This window comes from Gasterosteus aculeatus, chromosome 11 (genome assembly GCF_964276395.1).
Source record: "Gasterosteus aculeatus chromosome 11, fGasAcu3.hap1.1, whole genome shotgun sequence".
Classification (NCBI taxonomy): domain Eukaryota; kingdom Metazoa; phylum Chordata; class Actinopteri; order Perciformes; family Gasterosteidae; genus Gasterosteus; species Gasterosteus aculeatus.
Window position 1 is genome coordinate 3,179,994 of NC_135699.1, and position 25,129 is coordinate 3,205,122.

At 46.5% G+C, this 25,129-nt stretch overlaps 1 protein-coding gene across 2 annotated transcripts; it reads right to left on the reverse strand.

Moving 5' to 3' along the window:
* Positions 1-5,073: 5,073 nt before the first annotated feature.
* On the reverse strand, positions 5,074-21,955 carry carm1 (coactivator-associated arginine methyltransferase 1). 2 transcript variants are annotated; one of them, XM_040190243.2, is made up of 16 exons: positions 21,667-21,955; positions 16,028-16,153; positions 14,486-14,592; positions 13,540-13,644; positions 13,052-13,162; positions 12,752-12,929; positions 12,431-12,521; positions 12,195-12,276; positions 11,716-11,801; positions 11,528-11,617; positions 11,308-11,445; positions 10,687-10,776; positions 10,455-10,567; positions 8,227-8,304; positions 7,008-7,076; positions 5,074-6,890 (listed from the first exon to the last, which is right to left on the reverse strand). In XM_040190243.2, the coding sequence occupies exons 1-16, from the start codon at positions 21,806-21,808 to the stop codon at positions 6,751-6,753; spliced, it is 1,746 nt and encodes a 581-aa protein (XP_040046177.1). In that variant the 5' UTR covers positions 21,809-21,955; the 3' UTR covers positions 5,074-6,750. The 2 variants fall into 2 exon arrangements, with proteins under 2 accessions (XP_040046177.1, XP_040046176.1); XM_040190242.2 differs by having other exon boundaries at positions 8,188-8,304; positions 21,667-21,937.
* Between the last annotated feature and the right edge of the window lie 3,174 nt (positions 21,956-25,129).

Here is a 25,129-nt window from a genome sequence, read left to right on the forward strand (position 1 = left end):
GAGAGTTGTAAGCCCCATAATTAAAAGCACCACCGATAATAACAGCTGTAGTGGGTGCAGTAGATTAATAATGACAACAAAGGAAGAAATGGTGTCAGCAATAGTAATGTGACTACTACTAACTTAACAATGACAGTAGCAGTGAGGCAGGACCGCTGCAAGATGCAAGATGGCCGCCCGTGTACTGTGCTCCCGTAGTCTTCTGTTTGTTTCTCTCGTCTGCAGCTCCTCTGATCGCATTCAGCAGGGAGGATCTTTAAAACATTAGACGACACACTGTTAAACATTTCTGACGTATTTCATGAGAATGGAAAGTTCCACGGAGCTTTTGGTTGGAGGAGCAGCTTCTCTCGTCGGGATTTGCCGGAGACGACGTCGGGGTAAACGAGCTGGAACCCTCTGTTAAAGCTCTTTTCAGTTTACAGTTTTGAGCTTGTTCTGCTCCAGTTCTTCTGACCACACCAGAGGACCAGCTTGTCCACCTCCTGCCTGTATGAGGTGAGTTTGTAGGAGTAAAACTGTTTGGTCGAGGAGGTGCCAGGGGACGGGGGGAGGTGGCCGTCCTCCTCGGCAGACAGGCTCGGATGCAGTGGTGCTGCTAGCAGGCAGCCGGGGACAGTGGGAGGCAGAAGAGGGGACAGAGTTGGATTAGGGAACGGCGATGGAAAGTCCAGAGTTGCTGTCTTGCTGCTTGTCTCTTCTGGCTACAGCTTGGGCCTCCCGCCTGGCAGCACGATCCACCACGATGGCGTCAGACGTCTGTCAGTAGTCTGGCCTTGGAGAAATTTCTCTTGAAAATGAATTTCGGCCATGAGGTGGGACAGGTCTACTACAATCAATATTGCCATGGGATGGGTGGTGTAAGTATCGGAAGGAGGGGAAGCTGGAGGTTGGTTCTGGGGATTGGGAAAAGGGGCACAGCCCAGGAAGATGCTGATGGGTTTGACGGAGGTGGCGAGGAGGAGAAGGGCCCACGCCGCGGCCCGGACGGCATGGCCTGTGACCATTGTATGCTATTAGGTCCAGAGGGTTGAGGCCACCGTCAGTCTCTGATGCTTCACCCTCTTGTAGGTGTTTCTTGGAACCCTTCAAAAATCCTTTCAGAGATGAAGAAGCAGTGGATCACTGCCAACAGATCACCTGCAACACCGAAGGAATCTTACTTCAAGGATCCAAAAAAAAACCAGGGGCTGAAGGATGTGACATGTGGTGGCAGCCATAACACAATGAGCCTCTGCCTCTGCATAAGCGGGTGTTCCTGTGCGACAAAGTGCAGGCCAGGGCGGTGATATGTTCCCTGGCATGCCTCCCACGCTCAGCGATGTCTGGTGTCCGGGCAGTGAGGCAATGGTTTGCCGTTCCCTAAAGTGTATCCTCCTAAAGCCTGATCATAAGAGCCCCTGCTGGCTTTCAACAGACACTTATACACACACACACACACACACACACACACACACTCACACACTCTCTGTACAGCCAATAATCAAAAACAAGAGCAACCCATATGCACAATAAAAAACTTAATTCAAATAGAAGTTAAAAAAACGAAATAGTTAAAACATGCAATTAAATAAAGTTAACTCACTCTGGTTGACTCAGTTTCATGTTTGTGCCACTAGATGAAGCCGTTGACCAATAAATTCTGTTTGTGTAAGTGAATGTGTGCGGCGTTCACAGAAGGAGATTAAAGGGATATCGATGACTGTTGAATTTTGCGTGTGGTATTGAGTGTTAGCAATAGTCACTGTTCTGCTGACGTGTGTATATTTGCTGTTGCATGTGTGTTCCCTTTAGAGCTCCAGGAGGAGTCTGGTGGGAGCAGATGGGGTCCTGATGCTGGAGCTGGATCCTATTGTTCCTGGTCATTTGGATTTGGTCTGCAAACAGATCATTAGGTCTGAATGAGACTTATGGTGTCAGGTAGAAAAAAGACACACACACACACACACACACACACATACACAAACAGTGTATTCCTATAGGCCTCAGTAGGAACGTCTTAATGAACTTCTTTAATCTGATCCGTCCCGTCCTCGGGTGTAGGAACCTCAGAGGCAGCTGATTTTGACCAATTTACTTTAACAATTTCTAAACCTTCTCCGTGTCTCTCATATCCCCCAGACGTGGCTGCTTAATATTCTGGATATTAGGAATCTGTTAACAGGACGAGTTACACAGTCCTTCGAAGTCACTATAATATAATAGCAGGATCGGTTTCTTTCTCTAAAGATTCTTGATTTTCTTTCTCCACATTAATGTTTTTTTGGGGGGGGAGTTTTTCTGTACTGATGTGAGGCTGCCGAGACAGAGAACTTGTATCTGTACAGATTGTAAAGAGGAAAATTTCGGGTGATCTAAATACAATTTAGTTGAATTTAACTTTTAACTTTAACTGTCAATTTTTTTATTTCAGTTAACGGTGTTATATTCAATGGTTGCCACGGCTTTCTTTTCTTAGCCCGACAAAACAGATGCTTTTCCCAAGGCAGTATGACAATACTATAAATGTCAGATGTTTAACAGTAAATACATTTTAACATGTAAATATCAACAATCATCAAAAATAAATTGCCATTGTTCTCATTATTTTAGAGGTAATGACTCACTTGGAAATACTACTTGACCAAGGAAAAACAGTCGAACACAGCTCACAAAGGGGGGGCTGCAGCAAAAATCCTCAGTGCAGTGAAGTTGCCACGGCAACGTAACATTTGTAAGCTTCCTCAAATGTATTCATTTTAAAACAACTTCTTTTGGGGGCAAATAATGCCAGTCTGAAACATCTTACCAGTTACAGCGGGGGCAGCGCTGCGTTCACTGCCAACTAGTAGAAGCTGGCATGCAAACACTCATTAAGATTGTATAAGGATGACCTCGTCACGACGCTTACTGCGGTCGTGCTTATTGTGGTCCTCCTTGATCGGGTCACCGGCTTGGTCAGCCCGCTCCACGGCGCCAAAGAACCACATGTAGGACCTCCGGGCCCAGCTTCCCCTCCGACCCGGGTCCAAGAAGGAAGTGGGAGTTGTCAAGAGGTCAAAGCTCCGGCAACATTTGAGCAGCTCACGTCGGACCGATGCATTTGGGGATGTGGCCCCCATTAAGGTCATCCACAAGGAGGGCAGGGTCGTCCTTCAGTCAAAGGGTTGGTGGCTCGATCCCCGGGCAAGATATTTAACCCTAATTTGTGAATGTTACCTCCTGCCATCAGTTCATGGAGGGGTGTGAACGCCACATGTCAATGTGGCATTAAGGAGCTTTGAGTGGTCAGAAGTCTAGAAAATAGATCCAATTCATTTACCATTAGTTCTGACCTCTCCTTGATCCACACTTTGATAGACCTTCATTTTATACAGAGCAGCACCAATGAGGATTGAAAATGAGCCACACACTTCTTTCAAATCTCCTCTGTGAAACATCAGGATGGAGTGACTGCAATCCACAATTCAACACTACAATCAACCCCAGAGCGATCATCCTCACTGGCTTGGATTGTTGTAATTAAACATTTTTATTTGTTCTTATCCCCCCAAAAAAGGGTAATGACCATATGTATTCTGAGCATTTGAGTTCGCACTGAACACTGAGAGCAGTTTAACTCTGCAGCTCCCTCTGAGAACTAAACATGCAGACGCGTCTGGCTCCTTATTCACCCAACAAGGAGTTACTCTACTGACGAGAACCATTGTGTTTCCAGTGAGATCAGAACTTTGTACGATGACTTAACTGTTGTAGCTAAGAAATTTCTAGAGTAGAAACAATGTTTACAACTGAATTATTGTAATCCTGTTCTTTTCAATGTTTTTTAAGAGAGCAGTTACCAGTATTAATGAAGTCCTCCGTCGCGTTGAGGCGATTTGGCTGGTTGCAATCTGCAGCTTTCCCACTAGATGTCACCACACCTTTAGGAAGCTGAAGCTGCAGACGCCTTTAGAGACGCTGATAGCGGATGTTGGTATGAAGGGGTCTGTTGTCTCGAGCTGTACGAGTGGAATATTACACTTTTAAAGCCATGGCACCAGCTTCATGCTCTATCAAATGGACCAAAAGTGACACCAATGGTTTCATCATAATCCCTCAATAAACCCAACTCATCACATGACGGACTTCCTAGAAATACTATTTTCTGTCCTGTTCCAATACCAGAACAAAGAAACGTGCCATATTTATTCAAATTCAAACCTTGTTTTTATACACAAAACCTGGAGATGCACCGATTTCCTGGCCAACTCTTGATTTTCATACTTTTTGGAAACGTATTTGTACGTTCGGGATTTATGAACATAAATGTGAACAGTAATTATAATCTTTACAAAGCTGAGTCTGGATCTATGCATCCATTTTGTTTTAATAAAGAGGATTTGCAGCTAATCTACGAATTTCAATACTGTACGTAATATTTGTAAGTTTTAAATTACAACGATGGTGCATTGTAAAATTATTTTGCCGTGGAGCAAATTTGCTTTTGACTTCTGATGAATCATTGTCAGACTGTTCAGGTTAGCGTTCCATGATGTGTCCCATGTGAATAGATGAGATGCTCTCTGGATTCAGTGAACATGGTCTGGTCTCCATCTCTAGTTTTAGGTCATCTGAATAATTTGATTCAGTAACTATGGTCCCTTTTAGAGTCAAATTGACCATAAAGCAGGGTCTGTTTTGGGGCAAGCTTCCTGTGATTCACAGCTCCTTCCCGAGGAAGGACAATCAATCTGGATTTTGCTAACAATATAACTTTTATGACTCATGGAATTATTTAAGGGCTATTCAAGTTGATCAGATAAATAAACTGAAGCCATCTTTTCACGGAAGCAGAGATTTTCACCGCCACAATTTAAATTTAATGCCGGGAGTCTCTGAATGAATGACCCATTGCGTGAGGCCTCATCTGTGCACGAGACTGATCCCAACCAGCCGCGCGTCCACTAATCCTTCGTTTGCCTGCTGTCATTGACTTTTTGTGTGAAACCCGACCCATTTTGCAACAGAGATAGAGGCTCTACTCACTAAAGTGAGTGTCTCTACACGGGTAACGAGGACAGAAGACTCCCTGGGTGTCTCGGAGCAGAAGAGGACATTTCAAGACAGATGTTATTACCGGAACACAGAAACGACAGAACAGGACAGTCTTCCTCACACTTTTCCATGATTAAAAAAAAGTCACTGTCGCTATTCGACTACACAGAGCAAATAATTCAATGACAACAAAAAGAAACAGAGGACACGACTGCTAGAGGCTAGCAAACATCTGGCGCGTGGCCGCAGGCTATACAACAAATCAAAAAAGTATTAAACACTTGATTCCAGGATGGTTTTGGAACATTTGCACCACATTTAATTTGCTCTTTTTTTTCATCGTTTGTCGTTTTATGTGAAAGAAAAAGGAAACAAAAATGAACATAACAAAAAAAGGTAAATCCTACAGAGACTTTTTTTCTCTCAACTCTCTTAAAACATTTCTAAACTCGTAATATTTCAAGTCCGATAATTGTGACACTGGAAGCAATGTGTGTCAGTCCTCTCTGACTGATAAAAGGGGCGACGGTGTCGGGGGGGGTGATATGTTGGAGGTGAACGGACTAGAGGTTGGAAGGAGAAGGGAGGGCGAGGGGCGGGGTGGGGGGCACATCCCTCATCGGGCGTCCGACAAGCTGCCACCTGGGGGTCCTCCGTCCTCACTATCTTCTCCCTGATGTGTCCCCTCAGAGGAAAAGACAGCCGGGCGACGGCAGCCACAGCTTTGATGACACCTTTACGCCACCGGTCACCTTCACTCTCTCACAACTACAAGTCAACAACAAGCAAAGTCCTCGACTCAAAGGCTCTGTGTTCCCTTCCAGGAAGGAAATTTCGCCGGCTGCTAGCCTCTGAGCTAGGCTAACCACGTGGCGGGATTGGCTGAAACGTGCCTCAACTTTTCAATATTTGGATCAATTAATCAATTATAGGATGTCAGAGGTGCCAGCTCTGCTTTTAAGTGTGGAAGATTATGTCTGCCCTGCTGTTTGAGCAAAGACGACTGGCTTTGTCCCTTTGCTCAGCACGGAAGGTGACCGGCGGGCCGTTCTCCTGCAGCGACACCTCAAGAGTTTCTCCACCTCACAAAACGAAAAAAAGAGCTTATTTTCTGTACTCTTCCAGGCGCTCTGGCCAGTTTCCTGATATATTCGCCAAAACCAAAACTTGGGGAGGGGAGTGGGGGGGGGGGAGGCGTGGAGGGTTTGCCTCGTTTCAGTCAGTCTCTTGAGGAAAAGGTAGGTGGGCCCGAGGACCGGGTCAGATATGACGAGTAGTGATGAAGTCAATGATAATGGCGCTCTAGTGTGGACAGAGTGTCAGAGCAGACTGGTGCTGGTCATCATCATGACACCAAAAACAAAACGGACTGAGATACATGTTGAAGGGAGGAGGGCAAATGGCAAATAAACGGCTGTGCATCTCAGCTGTGCACGAGTCCCAATTGATCCCGCGGCGGTGGGGAGGGGGGGGCGAGGGGGGCGGGTCTGTCAGCAAGACAAAAGTCTGGACGGAAATGAGAGCGTTCGACCGTTCATGAAGTGATGGACTGAACAGAGCAGAATGGGGAGGACGAACATGGGGAGGCAGTGCCAGCACAGCACTGGTTTTGGTATCTTGGTTTTGGCTGCGGTCGGTGTGTCGTTCGGGGTTTGGGGGGGCAGGGAGGGGGGGGGGGGGTCTCTTATCATGCGGGGGCAGGGCGGTCATAAGGGTCTCCGTGAGGTCCTCGCCTTAACTGCCATAATGCATGGTGTTGCTGGGGATGACCATCGGCGAGGCCATGGAAATTGCGGCGCCCCCCATGGTGAACTGGTTGGTGACGGGATAGTAAGTGCCACTGCTGCTGGGACCCGACTGGCCCGTGGTGGCTCCTGGGGGAGGACAAACAAAGCATGGCGTTTCCAACTGGAGGAGGTCCATTTCTGTGCGGCAGCCTGAAGCCACTCTCTGCTGCCGTGTTTGTTAAATGAAGAGGGAAGTGGACGTACCCTGGACAATTCCTGTGCTCATGATGGAGCCCATCCTGGAGTGGGTGTGGTTTACAATTCCGGTGTTCACTGTGACCAATCAGAGAGAGGAAAGCACAGTTAATGAAATCTGCAGAACTTCTTGTTTTTTTTTAAGCTGCAAAACAAAAACGGGTGGGAGCCCTGAGGAGCCGCTCACACCACACAAGAGCCGTCCAGCTTGTGACCCAAGACAACCGTGATCTAAAACACCTCTGCGGGAGAATAGGAAGCTGTGGGAACCCCGGAGTTAAAGGGAGGTAGATGCTAAAAGGAGTTGAAGTGCAGCTCAAGGGAACAAACTGAGAGACTGTGGCCGCTTTAGTGAGACGAGAAACTCTGCCATTAAAAAAAGGTGCTAAACCCACTTTATTAAGACAAATACCTTTAGAAATGAAACATATGTAGGGTTTTGGGGGGTTGTGAGGAAATACAATAATCAGCATGTTAACCTGGAACACCAGTGTTTCTGTTTTACAACGAGCAGCAGGAATCCGCCACGTTTCTACAGTAGCCCAGAAAGGACAAACCCAGAGGGCCTTTTGCATCTTTGTGACACAAATCGTGGCCGCTTGGCGAGAGAACGGTGATCAAAGGAGTGTCCAGTTGTCCTTGAAATCCCAACGGGGGCTCTCTAGAACAACAAACTCATCACTCTTGAGTGTAATATGAAAAATAGGTGATTCAGCAAAAGGCCGCCTAGCAGCAGTGAGCAGTCAGAACAGTGTTTGGCACATTGTTGGTGACCAGTGAAAATCAGAGCCGCCGATTATCGGGTGTTTGAAAGTGAGAAGAAGTGTTGAAACGTCCGCCAAAGACAGAAAGTGAAGAGTAAGAGATGAGAGCGGTTGAAATGTCACTACAAGCGAAAAGGTAGGAAGTCATTTGTAGAAATAGAATCATGAAATAATGAACACCAACAACTAGAACTACACAAACGGATTGTTAAGCTGTTAATTAGTGAAAAGCCATTTAACATTTATTATCAGACACTCAGGACACACATTTCATACAGAACACATAGGGGGGGGGGGCATGTTTAGTCATTACACATACAAAGCTGCAGAGCAGACCGGAGAGCACAACATCAACACCCAATGCTTAAAGCCCCACCCCGCCCCCCCCGGCTGCTCTGCTCTTTGTCCCCCACAACGTTAAGTACCATGAGATGTCGAGAAGTCGGGGGGAGTGCGATTCGTACCAAGGGGGATGAGGTTGTTGTGAGACACCGCCGGGCCGCCGCCAATGACTGTGCTGAGGTCATAAGCTGCAGGCATCCCTGGAGAGGGGGTTTAGGGGAGGGGGGGGGGAACAAAGAAAAGGGGGCAAAAAATGAACACATACTACAAAGAAGTCTTCACATTCTTTACGCTAAATACAGCTCTCCCTTGCACAGGGCCTGGTGACACCAGGTGACCTGGGAGGGCAACACCGGTGTGTGTTGGTGGCGGTGGGGGGGGGGCTCAGAGAGTTTCCACATCAGTTTCTCTGAACACAAACTGTTCTGTGGCATTTACGGATACACGTCAGTGTGCCACCGCGGGGGACTAGGGGTGTAACGATTCATTCACTGAATCGATTAATCGATTTATATTCCTGCGATCCAACTGAATCGATCTGTGCTCCGCAAATCGGCATTCCGGACGACATATATCGATTACAAATCGAAACTGAGGTGAGGTGTCTTACAAATTATTACCTGTGCACTGTTGTCTTGTCTGTCTACTGTCGCGCACTAACCGCCAAGACAAATTCCTTGTATGTTTGACATATTTTGGCTAATAAATGTTTCCTGATTCCTGATTCCCGAAATCAGACACCTCAGGCCTCGCCAGCACCAAACTCAACATCACAGTAACAATTGCCAAGTTTATCTGTAAAGACATGCGACCCCACAATGTGGTTGAAAATCCGGGGTTCTGTGAATTGATCCAAACATTGTGTAATTATTGTGTAATGTTTACATTGAAAATTTTATTCAAATAAAATTAGTTTAATATATTTGCCATTAATTGTTTGCTTGTTTATAATACCCATAATTAATTTAAGCCTGATTTCCTTACAAGAAACAACAGGGATCTCAGAAACTGTGCCTGCACAGTCCAGTAAAGTTACTGAATCGATTTCAAGTCACTGAATCAAATCGAATCGAATCCTTCTAAATTAACGCAGATCGTCCATGAATCGAATCGGCAACCATGAATCACTATTCGAATTGTTGTTAAAATGAATCGTTACACCCCTAGCGGGGACGTAAACATACAGAATAACTCGTTTTTTATATTTTTTCAATAAGAAGGATAAACCACGTGTTACTGAAGGCGCTGTGAAGAACTCTAAGCTGCTCATGAAACCGTCTGTATGTCACCAGAGACCATCGGACCCACATCGGGAAGGGAGGAGAGCTCTGCACCCAGCTCAGGGGGACCGGGAGGGGCAGAGCGCCGGACCCCGCTGCAGTAGAACAAATGGTTTTCTAAGAAAAAACCCTTTGTGTGCCAAGAGCAACAAGTGCCACGTGGTGCTTTATTTATATTGTTACGTAATGTTTGGGTAGCTTTGGTTGTCTGCAGAGATTCGGAGCAGGAACCAGAAGCGGTGTTCAGAGGGGGCTGCTTTGGTTCTCTCACTTTTATTCCATGACCCCCCCCAGTACTGTTCGCGGGCTCTTTGATTTCTCCATGTTTAATCCAGATTGGTTCTAGGTTTTTCATTCAAGAGTGTCTGGTACATTAAGGTGATGACAAGACGGCATCTAAAGACCTTACAAGTTGCAGTTATGGGAAGCTACAAGATGACATAAAAACAATCGATGCTGTAAATAATGAATGCCATCATATCAATGAATGACTACATTTCATTAAATGGGGTTTTGTAGTTTTAGGATACTTGTGTGTCCAGTCATTGGTCAAGAATCAGACATGGTTTGAGGAGATTATAGACACGCAGAACAAAACTCTTCCCTCTGAGGGAAACGCCCCCGCGTCCCACTCAAAGGGGCCGCTGACAGCTACACCGGCCCCCTGTGTGAGGGGATTTGTCCCCCTGGTCTGGGGACGCAGCCGGCGTGGACCTCCTAGTTCATGTTGTTGTGGAAGATGTATTATGCCATACCCCACCAAGGGGTATAGAGAAGCCCTTTGAGTATGCCAGATTCAAAATGTGTGGAAATTCCTCTTAAATTTGAATATTTACCATTTTTAATTAGTGTCAAAACCCGTGCACCAAAATACTCGAGCAGTGATCAGTACCCGAGCAGAGCAAGCAACGAGGCTTTGAACAGAACACTACTGCCGACGCACTCGCAGCGCTCTGTACCAGCAGGGGTTTATGTGCACAGGCTTTCAGACTAATTAAAGGCCACAGATAGGACGCCCTGATAAACACATGGAGGAGCGCCGTCATCTGCCAGTGTTTATGTGTGTTCACCTGATACAGCCATCCCCTGATTCATGTTGTAGGCCCCGCCCGTGTTCCACATGTTCTCGGACGGGGAGGTGTAGTGTGAGCCAGGAGGGGGGTTGGGGGTGGTGCCTGTGTACCTGCGAATACAGACACACACACGTTTAACATGGGAGAGGCGGACAGTGTTCCCCATCTTACATGTCAAACGGTGCCATCCGGATGCAGGGGTGTTGCTGAGGCCGAGAGACCAACTCACCTGAAAAAGGGGTTCTTCAAGTCCAGGAGGTTGCTGGACTTTGATCCTGTCTGATCCACCTGGGCGACAATACTGATGTCGTAGCTTTGTCTGTTGAGAGGGAGACGGTGGAGAGCTTTAGATGAGAGCTACCACTCACACAACAGGAGCAGAGAGAACCCTGGATTTCCTCATTGGAGTAAGTTACATTTATTTACAACACGCTGTTCCGTTGCATGTGCATGTTGCCGGGACGACACATTAAAGAATGGCTCTTCAGGTTGACTGATTTAGTTCCCTGCCTGTGAGTGCTGAGCTGAGAGATAAAGTACCACTGCTCGCTGTAGAGTCTAAAGTTAAACTTTAAATAAAACATAACCATCTAAATAATGCATATCTTTTACTTTCTTTACAGTCTACAGAGTACAAGCCTCTCTTTAACACTTATTTAGATTACTATCATGCACGCAGATATCTTACGCTAAAGTGATTTGCAGCCTCGATGCCAAATGCATATGCAGCCCTCCGTCCCCCACATGTCCACTGTCCACACCTCCATAGTGCAAAAAACCTCCCATTGCCCAAAAAGCACCAGACGTGTACCAGTGAGAGGTGGGGCGACCGGGTGTAGAAGCATCCTACCTCTTGTTGGCCATCAGCATAGCTGTGCCGGACAGCGTGTCCCCGGCCTTGGTGAAGAGGGGGGACTGCAGCAGACAGCGCACCTGGTACCAGTGGGTGAGGGGCTCTGTGGGGGCTGTGGACAGCCACACAGTCATCCTGCAGAGAGACAGGAGCAAGGTGAGGACGACTGTGTTTTCCTGCTTGTGGTCACAGTGAAAGCAGCGCAGGGCCGACTTACGAGGATCCCATGAACGCCACGTCGAACCAGAAAGCCAGGCCGTGCACCAGGCCGGAGTGCATCATGTGGAATTTAAATGGAATCTCTATCCTGGGAGCCACACGAAAGAGTCAGAAGAGAACATCATTTACATTGGGTAAGAGCATATGTTTAACACAGCGAGCATCTCAACACACACAAACACACACCTGTAGAGATCCTCTTCTTTGGCCTCCAGGAAGTTGACTGTGTATTTGACTGACTTGGCCATCAGAATACGGATATCAAATGTGTCCTGAGGAGAAAAGCACAACAAATCCAGATCTGAGTAACTCAATCCTAAAGTGTGTGTCTATGAACTGGGGCTGTTGAAGTGAACAATTTAATCCATGATATTATGGTGGCTGAGATTAGTGCGATACAATATTTTAACGCAATTTTGTTTACTTCCTGTGTACGTTGACTGCTAACCCCTAAAACCGCTGCGTGCTACAGTCAGTTAGATCGGAGAGGCCGAGACAGTAGCTGAAGATGGAGAGCTTTTTGCATTGGAAGTAGAACTAACAGGACAACGGTGCAGAGGGAATCTTAACATCTACCCTTCAGGAGACCTCCACTGTGTCCCTGTACAAAATAAAATGAATTGAATGGAATATCCACATGTGTGCGCGTGTGGCGGATTGCGTACCACAATAGGCTGGCGGAAATACTCGTCCACTGCTGCTCCCCGCAGGGCAGAGAGGTCTACGCCATGGAAGGAGGGCTGGTACCTGAGGGCCAAAGAATGATCCCAGTTACATCCACAACCAGTAGTCTGCTGTGTTTTAACTCTACCTAGCACGTAGCATTTTCAGTTAGCAATGGAAAACGTGGCTTTTAACAGTTTTTTAACTAACTAAACTGTGCCCCCCCCCCCCCCCTCACCAGAAGTTGGCCTTGGTGAACTGCTCCATGTAGAGCTGCTCATCGGTGAAGGGGGCCAGGTGCACGTCACCGATGGTGGGGAACATTTTACCTGAAACACACAACCACAGAGGAGGCCGTCACAATAAGAGCAGCTCACATGACACATCCACCACAACCTCATATATAGTTCTGTATCCGGACTGTCAACCAATAAGACTTTTTAGCTTGTATTGCAGACATATGAGGATACTCTTTGTTTACATCTGTGTATTCTTCCTGTGAACTCACTGAGGCCTCATGCTAACCAACCCGACCATCTCTGATCCACGTTTCGCTCACCGTTGGGTTTGAGGAACTTCTTTGCATGCAAGTAGCTCTCCAGCATGCGCTCATTGAACAGCATGTAGCCCATGGGCTCTGAGATGATGATGTCGACCTGCTCGGGGAGCGTCACCTCCTCCACCTTCCCCGGTATGACGACCACGCGCTCCCCCAGACGGTTACTGTTCACCAGCACCTGGGAGGCAGAGCACAGCTTCAGGAATCACGCCTCAGAACAGAGCGACCCATTAACAGAGTCACTCCAAACACATGGAGGCATTCAGGGATTCACCAACGTGTGTGTGTGTGTGTGTGTACCTCGGCGTGCTGAGCCATGGTGCTGGCCTCCACAGCATAGACCTTCCTGGCTCCAGCTTGGGCGGCAAAGAAAGAGAGGATCCCCGAGCCGCAGCCAACATCCAGCACCACCTGTGAGAACAACACGAGTCAGTACAGGTGGGGGGGGGGGGGGGGTCTATTTTTGGGGTACAAAAAGCTTAACTAAGCTAATGTTCGATTTCACTTTTCATTACATTTTGAGGGGGAAAATAGAGACCCCCGTGTGGAGCCTCCTACGACACCTGCGGCGTTACAGTTGCTTATGTATGACTGGACCGTGGTTGTTGGTTGGGAGGAGTTTAGCAGAGTAAATTGATCAGACTAATTGGCACCCGTCTAGTTTAAGCTGCTCTTCAGCACAGTAATGACGGTCACATGTCAGCAGTTAGCCTTTCTACGGGCGTCGGATTCTGATCACAGTAGAATACAGTGATGAATCCACAAACTAGACCGTGGCATGAGGCTACCTTGTCCTTGAAGTCGGTGTGGTTCTGGAGAATAGCCCGTTGGTAAGTGCCTGTCCGAACGTAGTCCTGCATCATGTTCTGTTGCTGGGAGAGGTAGCCGTAAAACTGCAGAGAGAAAGAAACCGCTTATGATCTCTATTAAGTCATCAGACATAGATGAGCATCACAACTCTACATGTGAATATACAGGAGGGACTTGCACCCCAAAGACATATGCAGTGGTGTTGAAGAACAAGTAGCACACGAGATTATTGTGACATCGCATAGTTCTTCCCTCTAAATCTTTAATCCCTTTAATAAAATACTTGTTTACAGTTTATTTCTCTGTTTTTTGTGTGCTCAAAGAAACGGGGCGCTGACTGTTCAGTCTTTAGGACACCACTAAAGTCTTATTTTACCACGTCCCGCACTTCTTGTTTTACACATTAAGCCGCGTTCTGTACACGACGGCAGCTGGACAGACAAAGTGTGAGCAGTGATTCCAAGAAAGAACAAATCCCTGCTCATTGGTGAGAGGAAGTGAAAGCTTATCGCCCCAGTGGGTTCAGCTTCAAATAGGGGCATGTTCCTGTGACAGTGTTTAAAATAATGCATTCTGGGACCCGCAGTCACTGACCGGGGCGAAAACCTAGAAAGCCAAAGTAGACCATGACGGCTCAGTTAGCACAACAGGACAGAATACAGACTTCTTCTCTAGAGGTCAAAACATGTTCAAATGTAAATCCTACATTTGGTGTCTGGATTGTACGATGTTACATCTTCTCTTCAAATGAAATATTGACTATTCTGTGAGAACTGCATGAGGGACATTTTTTATTTAACAGGAAGATCATTTTAAATCCAATGAATTAAGCGTCATGACGAACAAAGCCAGCAAGGGGTAATAATGATTAAATGAGACAAACAAACGGCCGTGTGTCCTTTCACCGTCCCAGCAGCCGCTCACCTGGAAGTACTGAACAGCAGAGGAGTCCTCTGTTCTGTCGCTGAAGACCGAGGGCTCATTGACGTGCCCACGACTGTTCTTCAGCAGGTTATAAAAGGACTGAAAGTCTGCGGCGGAACAGAAACACACACACATGTTCACTGGACCCGACATTACACAACAGCATACACACGGGCCGGTTACAACCGTTGTGTTGAGTGTTTGAAGTGGTGCGTGCAAAGGTTCCTTCACAGCCCAACGGGACAGTGTAGAGTTTCAGATGTGCTTCATGCAGGAGTGAGTTTTTGGGAACAACATGTGTAGCTTTTTGTTTTTGTGGCTCTTGGTGAGATCATGGTTCAGGTCCTTTACCTCGATAAGGTATAAAGAGAAAAGGTTGTTTCATTACTTGAGCTTCATTCTGTCTGTGGCTGACCATTCTACTTTTTATCTTTGTATTTTCAAAGAGAAAATGATTTTAAGATAACTTAAATGAAGCGTCTTGAATAATCTTGCTTCAGTAAAAAACGTAATAATACACAACATTTGGCGAGCTAGCCAGCATTTGTAAATGTCATCTGCAGACCCACAAACTAAAGCCGCTCATTGAGAGTTGCAGTAAACCACTTATCAGCACGTACTAACATTGGCTTAGAGCAGATAATCCCGCAGATTAATAGTTGTAGTCAAACTCGTGTTCCTACAGACTGATCATTTCCGTAGCACACGCTGTGTGGGAAGCAGACCGCGCACAGAACCAACGTTGGTCTCTGGGCCGTCACGCTCGGAGGAATCTCCCCAAATCTGTAACAAATGGCTGTAACACAATCCCAATAAAAGGATACATAGACGGTGTGGCTGGTAGGAAACCTGAGCGGTATTCATCAGGTTTTATATGTTACCAATATGCCGCCATGCGTAATGTCTTAGCAATACAAACAAACCAATGGCAGTTAGAAGTTAACTCAGCTTGCTGTATTTTACAGGAGAGCAGATCAGTCGGCATATGTTGGATATTCTTAATATGACAGCTTGGTGAGGCCACTACTGTTCGTTTCCGTTTTAATGTTGGGAACTGACGTCCGTCGGTGGAGCCAGTCTGGCCAGAGATACAATCTAGTTTTGGCAAAGTCAAAGTCGAGGTAAATGTGGCGCATACAGGGCAAAGTCCCACGTTCCACCTGGTAACCCAACTACGTGAACCAATGTTGGCTAACTAGCGTTAGCTCTGTATTGTATTGCTAAGCGTGGTCTCTAAACAGTAAAAAGGAGGTCACGTCTCAGACCAAACAGTAATACGCCGAGGGTAAGGTACTAGCCGTAGTAGTAAGTATCTCAGCGTGGTTCTATGAGGGATCGTCGCTCAGCTTTCTGACTTGTTAGTTGGAGACACCTCCACCCTGAGACAAAGGGGCTGCTGGGTGACATTTGTTCAATATTTCCAATGTTTGGTGATGCAGGAAATTGCTTCCTCACTGGCACTAATTTTGACCTAAAATCGTGATGTGGTGTGTGTGTGTGTGTGTGTGTGTCCACCAGGTAATGGGGGCAGCATGTGTGTACCTGCAGGTGAGGAGAACTGCAGCAGGACGCTGTTGCATCCCAGTGTGATGATGAATGACTGCTTCCCCACGCGGCTGCACTCCGTCTCCCTGGAAACCGAACACTTGAAAACACTCGCCTCCTCTCCTGGACGGAAAAAGAACAGAAGAAGTGAGGACACCGACAGACTCAACAGGGTCTCTGCAGGTGACATAGGACTGTGTGGGTAGTGCAGATTGCTGAAGGTGAGCTCTAACAGGCGGAGCGGCGTTCGGCCCTGAATTGACAAGCTGCATTTGCAAAAATATGCCTTTATTTTTTTGAAGGGGGGGTTGATGTTGTTTTTTGCCATTTGAGATTCAACCCAACCGGCTCCTGTGAGAGAGAGCCGACTACAATGCACCTCTAGCCTCTTTACATCCCTCTGCTGCTCACACACGGATGGAGATGCATAAACTCTGACATGTGGTTTTCTATTAAGACGGAATAGATAAATAAAATGCATCGATATATATTCCTACAATGGGTCGATGCAAGAGAGTGCAGCCAGGATAGTGTGTCCGTCTCTTGACACGTCCTTACCCAGTACGGAATGGAAGCGTTTTGTTTCTGTTCGTTCCGCCGTTTGCAGCAAACGGGAGGAAATGCGCTGTTTGCTGGGGACTATTTTCAGAGGCAGATTAAACCACATTTGATGCTTGAGGGAGGACGGTGTACGTGGAACTCAAAATGAACTACAGTGCGCAGTGTTTCCACCAGGTTTACATATTCAGGAGGTGGGGGGGGATTTAATTTGCTTCAGTCAATATGCTTCTCTCTTCTTTCACAAAGGCTGCGCTGCACTGGGGTGTGTGTGTGTTTGTGTCCATTTCCTCTTCAGTGATCTACTGGAGCTGCTGTCCTTCATAACGATGACTCTCTTAGCAGGATTAGTTAGTCGTGGACTTGTTCTGGGTCTTTTTGAGTGGTTATCAACGACCGGCTAAATAAAGATGACCTAAATTATTGCTCTGAACTGAAGAACGGCGGCACGCGGCTCCCCGGGTGCAACAAGCATAAACGGGACATTTGATGGGATACCACACTCAAAGAAACGTTTTCCAGGACCAATGAAAGCCTGGCAGAGGGCCGATACGTCTCCAGCGAGTCGAACCTTCGGGGTTGTGCGGCAGCCCGACACAGACTCACAAAGCAGCCTGAGCTAATCCAGTGCCTTCGGAGGGATTAAGTGCAGCACTTCAGATTAAGAGAGAAGCATCCTCTGGAAAAGATGGCAAATCAGCCACATGACAAAAGACAGGGGAACAGCGTGAGAAAAGGTCTAACTCACTACAAACACCTCCGCGTATCTTTGTAATCAGAAAGGCCATTAAAAGGGGAAGAACTGACATCAGTAAAGACAAGGACAGTGAAGTGTTTACAGTTTTAAACGAGTTGATCACGGTCAAAACTTCAGAGCTGAAAATGTAAAATGTATTTCATTTGTATTATTATCATCATTCACATAATGGCATCATCATCTGAGTTGTTTTTTCACATTCTTCAACTGGCTTCACATGCCGAGGAGAACTAACTGGCCCATGTGCGTAAAATCTGGACTGTGATGACTACGCGGGATACAAATAGATAGTCGATCCGTTCCATGAAAACACCTCCCTCCACTTCTGCAATGCAGTGAACCCGAACCTAATGAGTGGGTGCATGTGGGAGGAGGATCGCTTTCAAGCCTTTTCTAAATATCAAATGTTACCATTTTTAAATCGGGATATTTCAAATAAAAAGGGAATGAACCAACATATTTATCTTCACGGATCACATGTCCATTTAACAACTGTTTCTATTAATATGACTTACCAAAATGTTTGTTCACAAGATTACATGTAAACACACCGTGTTAAATGCTACCTACACCTAATAATCCCATTGACTGAATGAAGCCGTAGTGATTTACGTCTTCTGACAGCCTCCTGCTTATTTCCTATTTCCAGAAACACACGGTGCAGACTTACGGTTTGTTTGTGGAATTAGAAGTGTGGATCTGCTGGTTAAACCGCTCCTGGGATTAGTGTTCACGAGGATACGGCGCAGGAATCAGGAAGCTGTGACTTGTTGTGCTTTTGTGACTTCAGACATCTTATTGTTGAATGTAGAATACGGCTAGGATGGTAACATGTGCAAAGAGCTGCTGACGTCACATTAAAAAGTGTTCTCTTTGTGTATTTCATGATATATAAATCTAGAAGTTGCATTTGTGTAATATTGGTTATAATATTCATCATATTCCCTTCTTGCATGTGCTTTAGGCAGAGATACACACGTCCTATTTTCTTTACCATTTCAGACTGTATTTATATTCTTGCCAACTCATTTTGATTTCTTTCCAATGACAATAAGAGCCGAGCTCCAAAACCCCAACTGGCCGGCGAGTTAGCTTGTTAGCTAGTTGTGGCTGCTAGTGTTGCCACCAGAGGCTCAACAGACTTTGCAATAAATCATTTTCTGATCTAACGAAACTTACGGATTTTCCAAAACCAAAAACCCTCCAAAAAGACACAGATCCTCTCTTGCTGCGTCTCTGCTCTCTCGTGTTTCAATGTAGCAACAGAGTTACTTCTTGTCGTGAGCTGTACCCAGCATGCAGTTCGGCGGGGTGATTTTTATAAATGTACAATTATTAGTGTTACGAATTATTTATGTGTCACAAGCTGTTGTGTTGTGGTGTTTTACATTTGCAGAAGAAACATTGTATTTTCTCTTGTCTGATGAGGAGTTGCTCTCCAGCTTGAATGCAAGTGGTGTTGCAGCATCAACGTAACCTCATTAGGAGCGGCCATTGTCTGTCCCATACACGCCCACACCACCATGTGGTCCCTCATGGGAGGGATTTTTGGGACATCTTGTGATATGGCAGGAATATCGCTGCAAAAAGTCTGATCCGGTCTTAAGGCTGCACAATTAACCAAATTTTAATTGCCATCACGATTTTGACTGCCACAATGAAATGAGCATGATCAAGTGCATAGTCTGCTACATATTAAATAAAGCGCTTCCTCAACGAACAACCAACCACCGGGGAGAGAGCGAGGTGGGAGGAGTCACACGAGCGCCCTGCTGCCTCAGAGAAAGTTCTGTCTGCAGTGGACTCCGGTGTCAGAGACAGACAACGGGACAAAGAGCAGACAACATGGTGTGAAAGGTCACGCAAATGTCAGGAGCAGCAGGCGAGGAGCTGCTCTCTCCAAAAGAAGTTCTTTGGATTCAAGTGATGCTAACGGAGAGCAGAGTAGACGCAGAGGGTGCAGGGTGCGTTAGTCGTGTCCGCGCCGCACAGCCAACTGACTCGTTCAACCACCTGAAGAATCACCACAAACCTCCGCACGACCAACGCATCACTGCCAAAGATAACGTGACCTCACTGAATCTCCGTCAACGTCCAATGACGTCAACCCAGAAAAGCACAACAGAGACAGCGTGTCCAGCACTATATAAATAAAGAATTAGTTATTCCTTCATTTGGGGGAAAAAAATATATTTATACTTTGCTTCAGGTGAATAATGTTCTATTTTGATGCAAAGTTGTGAACATTAGCTGGAATGTAGCACAACATGGAAGTAAAAGTGAACAGTGTTGATTTAATTTTGGGTAAAAAGTATTGATACTATTTCATTTATATTTGCCTTCTATGTGATGCAGTGAGATAAGAACCAGTCTGATGCAGAGATGTGTACTTTAGCCAGAATGTAGCACAACAACAGACCTGGAAGCCGTGTTCTTGTTCATTTAAATGGGAAGAGTGCAATAAAAAGATGTCCCTAAAATGATCGATTAATCATGATAAATAATTAATAATTTATGTTGGTCAAAATTTATTGTGATTAAAAAATTAACAAACGCATGCAAATATGTGCAGACGTGGCGCGTGCGCATGCTATTTTGTACCAAAACCCGACGGCGCATGGTGGTCCGACGTGCGTAGGTCAGGCATTACGCAGCAGAGAAGATCAGTGGATCTCGATAGATCCCTTGTTTCTAACAACAAACAGTTTGGGGCTTTTACTTTATAAACCTGTGGTCTTCAGATTTAATTTGCACGACATCACTTAAAGGACGTTAAAAAGAAAACAAAAAGCTCCCTTTGGAGCATAATATATTATATATTATATATTATGGTGGAACTCCTCAGCAGCCGTACACAGACAATGTGTGCAATCACTTCCACTTCAATAAGAACATTTTAGTCACTTATATTCTAAATGTTATCCACCACAGGGCTTTCAGTTATTATGTTTTTCAGCAACTTATTTTTATATTTAGCAACTTATTTTATGCGCACAGTGTGTTTGATATGCTATTAATAATTAATGTTTTAGCAATCATCCTTTTTAGCTCTTATACAAAGAAGGAACAAAATGTTCACTAACGTAACTTGTACCTTTATGTCATTTTAAATTCCCTCATTGAAGACTGATCTTACTTTTAGATGTTTCTTTCGGTGTAATGCCTTTCCTGTACAGAAATGACTTCTTTACTCAGATGACCCTTACACACATTGGGACTTTTAAATGGTGAATAATAATAATCATAACAGACTGCATTACTATTGAATCCTATTACTTTTAATGTGTTCTAGGATCTTTATTTCCCAAAATAAACGTCATCTTTTCTTTCTTTGCGTTTGTATGTTAATTCCGGGGATTTGTGAAGGGGGGGGGGGGGGGGGGGCAACTCCCACAGCTCCATACAAAGTCTATGGGGAGTTTCTCGGGGTCTCCAAATGAACGCCGGTGAGCTTTTCTTTCACTTCCCCGCAGGGGCGGGGGGCCGCGCACGCAGCTGGTCCCTTTCAGCGGGACGTCCCGGTGAATGAGAAGCGTCGCTGATGCTCCACGCAGGAGGGAAAGTAGGCGGCTATTGTTCCAATGAGAACAAAGCTGGCTGCATACGTAATGAGGGCCCGGCGCTCCACGCCGCTCGCAGCGCAAACGCCGCTTTTAAGCAGCAACAATAAAAACGTGAGAGCTTTTAAAACGTTATTCCGGTGACGGAACGGACTACTGGCTGAATGCAGCCGATCGGACCACCACGATGCACGGCGGCGGGTGCGGGGTGATTACGTTCTGCTCCACGCGAGCCGACGTGAATTCACACTTAAAACACTGCCAAATAACACACACGGATCTGTTAAGCGAAACACACAATAAGGCGGATTTATATCGGCGTTGTGACTTATTAAACGTTCCTGAGACATCAAGGGCAAAAGACGTTAGACGCTAGCAGCTCGGATGCACGTTAGCGAATCATTACCGGAGCCGGGCTAGTGGCATTGTTTAGCTAGCATTAAACTACACACAACTTGTTAGCTGCCCCGCTTCCTGGTGCACTAACTGAGCTGCGCCGCGCGTGCTGCTTTTGGCTGCGGTCTTGGACGCGGTTGAACCGGAGCGGGACTCCGAAGCTTAAGCTTTTAAAAACAATTAGACCCCGTCAGACGGGGAACATTTTGGGAGTTTTACGGACTCCCTCGTGATGGGTAGGAGCAGGCGACGTTAGCTTCTTGGTCGCTAAAGCTACGTGTGACCGCATTAGCCGCGAGCATTAGCAGTGGCAGTTGGGACAGGCCGAACATCCGAGGAGCAGCTGCGGGAAAAGGTCAACTCACCATTGGAGAGATTGATGAGAGCAGCGTCGTGCGTGCTCTTGACTTCTAGCCGCAGCGGCTGCTGCTCTGAGTGTCGCTGTATGTCTCCATTCGCGTCTCCGATGGAGAGGAGCCGCACGCCGGGAAACACCGAGACCGCCATCTTCGATCTGGAAGTACAGACAGCTCTGTGGCGCTCACATCCAACCACGCACCGCTCTCCGCTGGAGGCAGGCCGGGCATCAACGCGAGAAGTCGCTCCAACAGCGCCACCTGGCGGCTCGCCGTGGGTACTGTGTCAACACGGTTAGCATACGTCATGACTTCATGCAACGAGCCCTGACATTTCTTCATTCGACTGAAGATCCATTCATATTAATAATAAATACAAAATGTATGATAAAATATGTATAAATATACGTCCATACAGAATACGTATATATGTCCAGAAATAATAATACATTTGAATGTATAAATAACAGTAATGTAAATAATATACCTATATATTTAATTCTAAGAAGGGAAATGCTATAGCCATAAATACTATAGGACAGGGGTCTTCAACATTTTTCAGGCCAAGGACCCCCAAACTGATGGCGAGATGGAGCAGGGACCCCACCTTACCCCCTAATTCCTTTTGGGGTTTGCCCATAAAACGAAAATACGAAGCGGAGCCGCTAAACCGGAAGTACGCAGATTTTCATAGTAAGAGTCAACGCGTTTTCTAGGTTTTATGGTAAAAGGGACTATCAAAAGTTACACGGACCCGCACGGACCCGCCAGCCTTAATGCGGAATCACCAAGAGGTAAAAGGCTCCCCCCAGCTAATGGGATTGATCCCTCTCATGTAGTCAAATATCATACATACACACATATAAATTGAAGAATTTACATTTGCCTGAGCACCTCTTTTCCCCATTTTAGAACAGCTATTATGGACGAGGCTGTTTTGGGCCCAACTACCAAAGTAGTCAGAGCAAGGACCTGTTGTTTTTCTAACATATACAATACATATTAGCCAATTTTAAATGGGTAAGAGAGGTGCTCAGGCAAATGTAAATTCTTCAAAATGTATAATTATATATATATATAGCCCTATATTAGTTCTACTATATCATGTCATATCAGCGTTTCCCCTAGGTTCACAACTAGGGGGGGGCGGACGTTCGGAGGGGGGCGTGTGCGTTGGGGCGCAGATGTAATGGTAGGGAAAACACTTATGATGTTATTTTCTATGATATTAGAAATACTAAGTATGATGCCATTTTTCCATCCATCCATCCATTTTCAACCGCTTATCCGGGGTCGGGTCGCGGGGGCAACAGTTCCAGCAGGGGACCCCAAACTTCCCTTTCCCGGGCCACATCTACCAGCTCTGACTGGGGGATCCCAAGGCGTTCCCAGGCCAGTGCAGAGATATAATCTCTCCACCTAGTCCTGGGTCTTCCCCGGGGCCTCTTCCCAGCTGGCCGTGCCTGGAACACCTCCCTAGGGAGGCGCCCAGGGGGCATCCTCACCAGATGCCCAAACCACCTGAACTGGCTCCTTTCGACGCAAAGGAGCAGCGGCTCTACTCCGAGCTCCTCTCGAATGGCTGAGCTTCTCACCCTATCCCTAAGGGAGACGCCAGCCACTCTCCTGAGGAAACCCATTTCGGCCACTTGTACCCGTGACCTAGTTCTTTCGGTCATGACCCATCCTTCATGACCATAGGTGAGGGTAGGAACGAAGATTGACCGGTAGATCGAGAGCTTTGCTTTCCAGCTCAGCTCTCTTTTCGTCACAACGGTGCGGTAAAGCGAGTGCCGCCCCCGCTGCTCCGATTCTCCGGCCAAACTCACACTCCATCTTCCCCTCACTCGTGAACAAGACCCCGAGGTACTTGAACTCCTTCACTTGGGGTAAGGACACATTCCCTACCTGGAGTAGGCAATCCATCGGTTTCCTGCTGAGAACCATGGCCTCAGATTTAGAGGTGTTAATCCTCATCCCGACCGCTTCACACTCGACTGGGAAACGCTCCAGTGAGAGTTGGAGGTCACAGACAGAAGATGCCATCAGGACCACATCATCTGCAAAAAGCAGCGACAATAGATCAAATGGTTCTTTAGAAGGTGTTGGTTCTTTGTAGAACTAGACTATCTTGGGGTGTGTATTTTTTTTTAAACACTTTAGAAATATAGCTAGGCTGTAAGAACATTTTTGGTTAATTGCGTTAATTGTTAAACAAATTTTAACAATGCTTTATTGTAACAGGCATACATATTTATATTGCCAAGTTGTTTGGGGCTTGGACTCCATCCTGCCGTAGGATAGACCAGCGGCCGGGATGCCGAGATGAGGCATATACCCCCTTTGGGAGTCCAGACACTGGTGGTGGTGGTGGTAGAGCCGGTTGTTCCAATCTCCTGCTATGCCAGTTCTGCTATATTTCGGAGGTGTCAGGGGTGGTGGTGACAGTTGAAATGACAACTGACAGCAAAAGAGAGGAGAACAGTTTGTAACGTTTGCCCGCACCGATGCAATTGCTTTACGGTAACGACACCCACGTCCGGTTGATTAGGGGCGGGGTCAGGTAGTACCAGCCAGCTGGCCGCGCGCCCCCAGGAAGGCGAGGCCACCAGGAAACGGCACAGTCTTCCTGACTCCAGTCTTCCTGACTGGGCCCGGTGACTAAGCTAAGCATCAGGGTCTTTGAATCGCTCTTAGTCTGGACTCTCCCCTGAGACCTGTTGTTCACCCTACAAGGGGCCGCAGACAACACAGATCACAGGATCACTGAGCCACTCAAACTCCTCCACCACGTTAAGGTGGCGATTTGCGGAGGAGATTTTTTTTTTATGTGGGAAACCCAAGAAGGGGGGAAAACCCACAGGGGAACTCACAGATGACGGGGTGGCCCATGTTATCACATTTTTCTTTGGTGATGGTCTCCTCCAGATGTTGATAGGAGATTTTTTATGTGGCAAACCCATAGATGGAGGGAAAACCCACAGAGTGTGTGTGTGTGTGTGTGTGTGGGGGGGGGGGGGGGGGGTTTCAGCGCTGTGAAGGGGGCGGTGGAAGGGGAGCGGGAATGTTGGTGGAGAGTAACCCTGTTACTTTAGACTCCATGACTTGGTGATCCAGTTCCTTGAATGTCTTTTCCTCCAGTTCTTCATATTTCTGCTGCCAGGTCTGGTTGTTGACTGTGAGTTCAGCAGTTTTGACAGCGAGTTGTTCTTCTTTCTCTCTGAGCTTCAGAACCGCATGGTTGTTCTGCTCAATATGATTCTGGACCTGGATCTGGTGGTCTGAATGCATGGTTTTGTGCTTGCAAACCATCTGATCAAAGGCCAGATCTTTTCCTTCTAACTGGCGGCACAAATTGACCTTCTCAGTTTCAATGTAGGCATTGAGTTCGCTCACCATACTTTTATGGTAGTCTTGAAAAAGACTGGTGTTTTATTTGTCGCTAAATGACTCGATGTAACCTTTGAAAAAT